Genomic DNA, 8,744 nt, shown 5'->3' with positions numbered 1-8,744 from the left:
TGAACTGGTGATTGAGAAGATTGAGAAGATATATATGACATGACAACATAAGCATCACAAAAGTACCAATTAATAAATTACTGACGTATTAATTAGTATGCGATCACTTTTGGACTTTTAACGATTTCGTCTAATTCAACGACTTTTAGAAAAAACTTCTTAAAACCTGATTTATTCAGAATATTTTCTCGATTTGTTACATAGTTTTTTTGGTCAAATTCTGGTTTGCATTGACTATTTTCAATGTTTTTAAGGGATATTTTTGAGCATAAATCTGATTGGTATCGTTCGGTTTCTTGATTTGCTTTATAGCTTTTATACAAAATTTGATTTAAGATGATCAGATTTTTACGGTTTATTTGCATATTTTGAGCTCAAAATTTAACTTATGTTGACTATTTTTTTGATTTGTTACATAGTTTTTTGCTTAAAGTCTGGCTAACTTCAAAATCAACTTTTTTTTATTCCATTTTCCTACGGGTTCGAGTAACAGTAAAATTAAGGTAAATCAATTCTTAACGACTTTTTTGTATCCTCATTTTATACAGATTTTCTCAATTATCAAACAATAGAGAAAAGTTGGGAAAAAATTTTCAACCTTACTTTTCAAATGACTTTTCGTTTTGATGTTTGGCCTCAAAAAATCTTTGAGTATAAATGATAGATAAAATTTTTGCACAAAAAGCACCCTAGCAAAAAGCAAGAAACGGCTAATTGAAGAGAAAACAAAACGAATCTTAGAAGAATTTCAACCAAACAGTGTCATCTGAAACTATATTTAGTTCCTGTTTAAGGAAAGTTTTGGGCAATACATTGATAGCAAATTGGCAAAATGTTGATTGTTATTTCCTTGCAGTGGCCAGACCTAAATCAATTTTGGTGAGATTCTTGTGGATTTTAGTATTCAACAAAATCCATCCAAGTAGATTCAAATCCATAACAGCTCTTAGTAATGAACTTAAGTTGCTGCAAAAGTATCTAGTTCAGTGCGGATATCAAGAGATCTGAACCAAGTCAAGCGGATTATTTGATGTTCCCTTGCTGAAAAGAAATGGCTTGCAATCAATTTTATACAGATAATGTAGCAAGGACTTGAAAATTCGATTTGAATTGATTTGAAATCGATTTAATTTGTTCCCAACTTATAGAACAAAAATCCATTTCAATCGACTCTAAATCAATTTAAATCCTTTTTTCTGAATTTTTTTCCGTTTTCCTACGAGTTTGAGTAATGAAAAACAATTCAAATCGATTTTAACGATGTTTTGTGTGCTCATTTTTTACAGACTACATACAGGTTATATACAGATTTTCTAAACTATCAAACAGTAGAAAATAGTGGAAATAAAGTTTTAACCATGCTTTTCAAATGACTTCGTTTTGATGTTTGGCCTACAAATATACTTTCTGCACCAGAAGGATAAATGAATTTTCTGCACCAAATAATTTTTTCTGATTAAAAATTTCATTTTTATGTTGTTTGCCTACCAAAGTTGAGCCTAAAGTCGAGTTCTAAATCGATTTACGTATTTAAAAAGGCTATCATAAACGGATTTATTTACAGTATATTATCTCAAAAAAAACCGCTAAGCTTCAGCTAAGTAAAATTTATTGCGTACTCAACTTGAACTGCTGACAGAATTTTATCAAAAAATAAAAAGTTAGTTAGATTTTACATATCAAATATTTTATTAACTTTTTTCTCTAAAACATGTGCCTGTTTTATTTTGTTCATCTTTGTGAAATCACTTGCTGCCTTTAAATCTTCGTAGACCTGCAGGCACTTTTGCAAAAAGTTCTGTATTCTGCATTTCTCAATTTAAGCTGTAACAGTATAAAATCTATCGACTGCTTTGTTCGGGCCAACTCGCAGGTTAATTTCATTAAATTTTTTAACCGGCAAAATTCATTAGAATTACAGCTGCTGGAAATTATTATTTATAATCATTACCAACGTTGGTTCAGTTTTTAAAACTTTTAACGCTGTTCCAGTCAGGAAAAACAGGGCTTTCCTTTAAATATTTTTCGATGATTTAGTGCTTGATTTCGTACGTTTAGTTTCTTTTATTTTGATTGACCTCGGGCATTTACCCAAAGCTGTGAAAAAAAAGTCGGGGGGTCGGGTTTTCAAAAAAATTCAGAAATCACTATAAAGACCTTATTTTGGCCAAAATTTTGCGATGCAGGCAAATGTTTAAAAAAAGCGTTTCAGGCATTTTTTGGAGTTTTGAAAATGGATCTGAAATTCTTTATTTCTTCCCGGAGTTGATTCCCAGATCTGAAAAACTTTATTTCATATCTTTACAAGAAAATCTGAAATTCTGATCTGAAATAGAAACGTTCAGATCTGAAATAACCTTGAGATAAAAAGTTTCAGATCTGTAATTAGATCTGAGAAACCCTTTGTTCAATTATATTCTATGCATTTCGAGCAAACAATTGAACTTTTTGATGTTTCTGCAATACACAATTATGTTTAGATTAACTAGCGGTAAAGAAATTTGTTCCGAATAACTTCATAAACATTTTTTTTTGAACTAATATTATTGTTCAACTTTGTGGAAAAGTTTTCAAAAACTGTTCGAAGGCCTATCAAATTTATGCTTGCTCAATGTGTGCTTGTGCAATGTTTGTCCGATGCGTGTCATGATTGGGGAAACATATTTCGGCAATCTCGCTTTTGAGACTTTACTGAGTACTTGCTAGTAGCTCGTCTTAATCATTACCGCACTCAGTATAAAGCGAAAATAATGGATTATATTACAAATATAATTGTGCTTTTATCAAAACTCTATTTCAATACAAGCGACAAATTTAGATGTTTAAAAAATTTATAATCCATTATAATGATAAGATTTTTCGTGACTTATATTAAATAAAATCAATTATATTTGATTAAACTTTTTCCGAAAATCTCTTATAATCTCTTGTAGTCTCGTATAATCTATTATAATTTATTATATTAGAAAATAAGATTTTTTTTCTGTCAAAAATCTCTCAGAGAGATGTCTTGTCACTCTTTGGTTCATCTGAACACAAACTTTTACCACGAAACAAAAGTTTGATAGAGATCCCTTCTTTTTAGTTGAAAGAATCCCGCGGTAGGTGAAATATAACTTTTGAATATAAATCATGAAACTAAAGCAGTATGCAGATTTTTTGGTGGTCAAAAAATCTAAAATGTACATCATGAAACAACTATAATCAAGAAGAAATGAAAAAACAAAAACGTTATAAGCTTGAATTGATTTGAAACTTGTTAAAACAATTTTCCCATTTTTCATTTAGCCAACGTCTACGAAAAGCATAAAATATAAGTAATTAATGCGCAAGGTCGAAGATAAAATGGGCAAACAAAAAGGATTATAAGCAATTATCATAGATTATGATGGATCTTTTCTGCAAAACAAATGAATTAGAAACTCGGATAAAGAATGATCGACTGTAAGCGATTATCATGTTTTATAATTGATTATATTTAATTTCAAAAAGAGATTATAATCGATTATTAATTGTGTAAAGTCCATTTTTTTCTCAGTTTTTGTAAGACTGATACTAAACAAAATTTAAGATCTGAAATTTAGATCTGAAATAGATCAATTCAAATCTGACTTAGAACGTTTACTAGGTGCGAGTGTGTCATTTGTGAACAAATATAGTGATAGACAGAATGTTCTAGAAGGTCGCAAGCTAATTAAATCGATCTACGTGGACGATTCCAACGATGCAATCCATACAGGAAATGGCTTTACCTTCAAAATGGGTCTTTCTCCCGCTTTGGAGAAAGAGAATGGACTACTTGAAATTATTTCCAAAGTGAACTGGAGGACTATTTTAGAGATGGCCGCAGGGGCGGACCTAGGATTTTCTCGAGGGTGGCGGATTTTCAAAAAAAAATTTTGGAAAATTTTGACGACCTTTTTTTAGGTTGACCAAATTGATTTTCCGAGATAAAAAGACGCTGTTTTGGGCCAAATTTGTGTGCGCAGGTAAATGTTTGAAAAAACAGGCCAAAAAAGGGCACTTTTGGGCATTTTTTGGCAAACTTTGCCAGAAAAATTGCGTTTTTTTTTTGGTGCGCGCTCCCCCTCAAATTTAGTATATATTGGCGCCAAAGGCGCCTCTAGAAAAATTTTAGGGTCGGTTGGCCAAAAATGGATTTCTTAAAAAGTATCAAAAGGGGGACCCTTTGGGTCGGCAGGGGGTCGGATAAAAAAATTATTTACATAGATCAGATTGAAAATCCTCTAACGCAGAACTTCAAAAATTTAAGGGATTTCTTATCCGATGTATTTAACAATCTTGCTTTATGATTAAAAAACATTTTATTCCGTTGCCAAGAAAAAAAACGATTTTTTAAAAGCAGGCTATTTAAATGGCAACCCTAGCCATCTGAATGTTGACACAGTTTTTATATTTCCTGTAAGCTCTTGAGAGATTCCAAGAAAAATTAGTTTTAGTTATTGGGGATCTATTGAAAACGACCACCATTTCGAGACTAATTTGACCCGCGCTCATTGCTTGCGGCTTAGACATTGGCACGCAGTCCAAATAAAAGTGAAAACCTTTCGAAGTTGAATAGCTTTTGTCGATTCATAGCTTCAGTCGAACCATTTTTTTGCTGATTAATTGTTGCTACTCATAAAAGACCAAGTTAACATTCTCCCCTCCCCCCAGGTCGTTTAGGGGGAGGATGTTAACTTGGTTTTGAGTTCGAAACTTCAGTTTTAATTGAAATTATATTAGATAAATCATATTTTACCTGCCATAAATCTCAGCTGGAAATAAGGCGCCAACATCCGTAACGCGTACCCATAAGCCAGTGCCAGTGGAAGATGCGTCAGGACCATCCACTGAAAGACACAATTGGTAAACTGGGATCTCGTTTTTGATTTTCCCAGTTGCGAAAGGGGTGCGGGGTTCAGTGCAAATTTCCTATTGCCTTAAGCCTTGATTGGGTGTTCCTTATTATTGCGAGCCCCCCCCCCCCTCCCCAGCCTAGTAGAAAACATTTGGAGCCCCACCACGCTGTGATTATTTTACTATGGGGGCTACATATTTGCTTTCACCAATGAATTATGCTTTTATTGGTGAAGAAAAATTTTATTACTAGGCAGCATAAATTGGGGCATAAAGGCCAGGAATCCCAAAAAAAAATATTACTGTTCCGACTTTCGTAACGAAATTAACGGAATATTTGTGCTCGGGAGGGTTTTTTTTCTTCTGAAAACTTTTTAACCAGCCTACTTTGACAGAATTTTTAATATCATTCAAAAGTAATTTTGTTGTCTTGAGCTTAAATTTGAAAAGATATTTCACCTGTGATTATTTTTCGTGAAGTTATGGGGGTTTAAAGGTTACCATTTTGGCCGATTTGGGACAATTAACGCGCGATATATTTCGCGCTATTAACGCGTTTGCAGAGATTCAATCCTTGTTAAAAATCGTTCCATATTGGCTCAAGGAAGCTTGTATGCCATAATTGATTTATTAAAAGGAGCGAAATTCATTATTTTGCTTTTGATATGGCGTGTGGGGGGACATTTTTCAAAAAAATCTCATATTTTTTTTAAAATTTGCATTTAAAATTTTCATGTTATTTCTGCTCCATAGATCTTAAAAGGCAGTCGGAACAATCAGGGCTTCGTCCTGATACGAGCAATCTTGTTTCAATACACTTGCAGTTGAAAAATATATTTTTGTATTTTTTCAAACCTTTCAATGAATAATTTTTATTTTGCAAGGCAAAAAATAAATAAGTGCAATTATTGCTAAAATGGGAAAATATATATATATTTTTATGCGAAACTTTAATTGAGAGTTGAGTTAACAGTATCAGGACCCCAGAATTTCTTATTGAGTAATAGAAAACAGTTTGATGTTTGAAATTTTAATTACTTTACCAGCTACATATACAATGCCAAAAGCAATATAATATGTCTGGAGGGAGATCCTAAAGAGCAGTACTGCTCATCGAGTAGCATATCCTGAAGAGTAAAGAGAAGACAGCCAGCATTAAATCAACAAACAAAATTAATTTAAGGGCTGAAATTAAAAAACAGTTTATAGAGGTCCTGATTGTCTTTTAGGTAAATTTCTCTTCGAAATGATGGGGCGTTTGTTCTCATTGTTTGGGGCCTAACAAGAAGTTTTGCTTGGCTAAAAAGATGTTCAACACACTTAGAAGTAGGGGGATACCAGCTCAAGTTCCCATATGTATCTGCTAACAATTGGTCTGATGACGTTTCTGTTTGTTTCAATTTCTGTAATTTCTCTTCTCAAATGTCAAATGTTCCAAATCCGACTCTGGTGTCAAGTAATGTTGCATTTCAAGATACCGCACCACAAATCCATCAAATAAAAATCTAACATCAGAAATAGTCAATATATCTTCCTGTAGCTTCAAGGTAACCGACAGAATTCTTTTAAGGTCATCGATCAATGACTTGATAACAACTATCTCCCTAGTAGATTGAAAAAACTGCTCCCATTTCTTCATTTCTCATTCCGTATCGCAAAAGTGTTTCCATCTTGTTGCAGAAGTTTTTGCGAAATACTGATTAACCGCTTTCGAATGAGGTGTTTTAGTTGTGGGAGCCATTACGTGTATAAAATTAAACTTAGCACACAGTTAAGTTGTTCTGTCTCGGCATCATTAAGTTATTCTGTCAATGACGTAATACAGTGCGGCCAGAAACCCATTCCCTCGAAAAAAAAGCAAGCTGGCCGATGCGAGGCTGGTCGCACTGTGTTACGTCATTCTTTTGGAAAGATTCCGCATTCTGCGTTGCAATAATTGTGGCTTTAAAATGAATCCTTTTTATTACAAGGGTTGAAAAATAAATATTTCTTTTTTTAGGACAAAAAATAAATATTTTTTTTGTATTTATTACAACAATTGCTGCAATTTAAATTATGTTTTTTGGTATCCATGTAAAAGGCGTAGAAAGTTTCCTAGTTTGCATTGGAGGGAGTCATTGACCTTTCTCGGACAATTATTGATTAAATGGTTCTTCTGTTCTTTGTCAAGTTCTTAAAAAAAACAGGCCGAAAAATAAAACATTATTAAGTACTTTTTGGAAAATTTTGACAAAAAAATTGATTTTTTTTTGGCACGCGTTCCCCCCTCAAAGTGAGTATAATTTGACGCCCACGGTGCCTTTAGAAAATTTTTAGTTTCCGTTAACAAATATGGATATCTCAAAATAGTACAAAGTGAGGCCCCTTTGGGTCGGCAGAGGGTGGAATCCCTGAGGTAAGGGGGCGTCCCCCCGCCCCTTCCCCTAAACCTGCCTCTGCACTAATTTATCTTCCCCTAAATCTGCCCCGGCTTTAATTCAAATTTGGTCAGAAGTTGTTAAAAAGATGATTTGCATACTATTTTTTGAAATTTGTTAATTTGGTTGCTAAGGATTCCCGCACTGGAGTTTCATGGAAAATAGTCGATTATAATTGAATATATTGTCAAAAAACTTAGCCCATATAATCGGTTTTCATGACCCATCCAACCATGAAAGCGGATTTTTAGGGGATTATGATCGATTATTTTCACTATTTAAAAACCCATTATAATCAATTATCTTGGCAATATAATCGAATTTTTAGGCCACAAAAACCTGCAGAAAAATGTTTACAGCTAATTACACACTTGAAACATTTGGATGAAAAATTTGCAAAATTTTATCAAAATGACACCAAATTGTTAAAAAATCAACGTTCTGCAAATTTAAAACCGAACCAAACATGTTCATCCCTAAAATAACTCGAATGTGCATCCCTAAAAATTTGTCCCCCCTACCCCACCGCCTCCCCCCACTCCAAGATTACCAGCCCACCCCTTTTTTATTGCTCCACATTTTATCCTTACCACCTCCCCTACTTCTACCACCTCCCCTACTTCTACCACCTACCCGACCACCACCGCCTCATCTACACCCACACGCCCCCAGGTTTCGACACCCCCGCTACTCCCAAACCAGTCACACCCCGCCACTCCAAAACCCCCGCCACTCCAAAACCCCCACCACTCCCCCCACCGTTTAACCCCCTACTTGGATGGATAAACATTCCAGTTACCTGCAACAGCCCCCACAACACTCAGTGACGCCTAAGCAGAGGGTGGGACGAGGTGCAGTGGGCGGGGGGATAGTAGGCGAATGGTAACCTTTTTTACCGTGGATTTGTAAAAAAAATATAACAGTTCCATAAAATGTTAAACTGCCAAATTGAAAAAGTAGAGAAATTTGAATGTATAAAATCTTATATGAAAAATTTAAGGTTATGAATGTAATCCATAGGAACTGCACTATTCAGGAAACGCGATAACTTGCAAAATTTGCAAATTCTTCAATAACTTCTCAAAAGTCCATTATAATCGATTATAATCGATTCTAATGTATTAAATTGAAATGAAAGTACTATGATTATAATGAATTTTTAATGGATTATAATATATTATTTTTAATTATAATGGGTTCTTTTGATATAAAAAGTATAAGGATTATAATCCCTTTTTAATTAACCTCTTGTAATTTTTTGGATACCGACTATAAAATGGCAACATATATAAACGTTTACTATTCATGAAACTCCAGTGCGGGTTGAGCTCTACTCGATGATCTTAAAAAATTCTGCTAGTTCTAAAGAACAAATTAGGACCAAAGAACATTTTTTGGGAAAAGGAGTGAAATGCAATTTAGTAAATTAGGGAACCCGGGTAATTTTTAAGTGTTTTGCTTTTTAAT

General features: G+C 33.8%; 1 protein-coding gene across 1 annotated transcript in view; it reads right to left on the bottom strand.

Moving 5' to 3' along the window:
- Nucleotides 1-8,744, bottom strand: part of LOC134853512 (lysophospholipid acyltransferase 1-like) — a 39,659-nt gene that overhangs the window by 22,106 nt on the left and 8,809 nt on the right. Inside the window, exon 6 of the mRNA XM_063869511.1 lies at nucleotides 4,763-4,853. Within this exon, the coding sequence (XP_063725581.1) occupies nucleotides 4,763-4,853 (91 nt within the window). The remainder of the gene's footprint in view (nucleotides 1-4,762; nucleotides 4,854-8,744) is intronic.

This window comes from Symsagittifera roscoffensis, chromosome 8 (assembly GCF_963678635.1).
Source record: "Symsagittifera roscoffensis chromosome 8, txSymRosc1.1, whole genome shotgun sequence".
NCBI lineage: Eukaryota > Metazoa > Xenacoelomorpha > Acoela > Convolutidae > Symsagittifera > Symsagittifera roscoffensis.
This window is presented reverse-complemented; position numbering and strand designations above follow the sequence as displayed.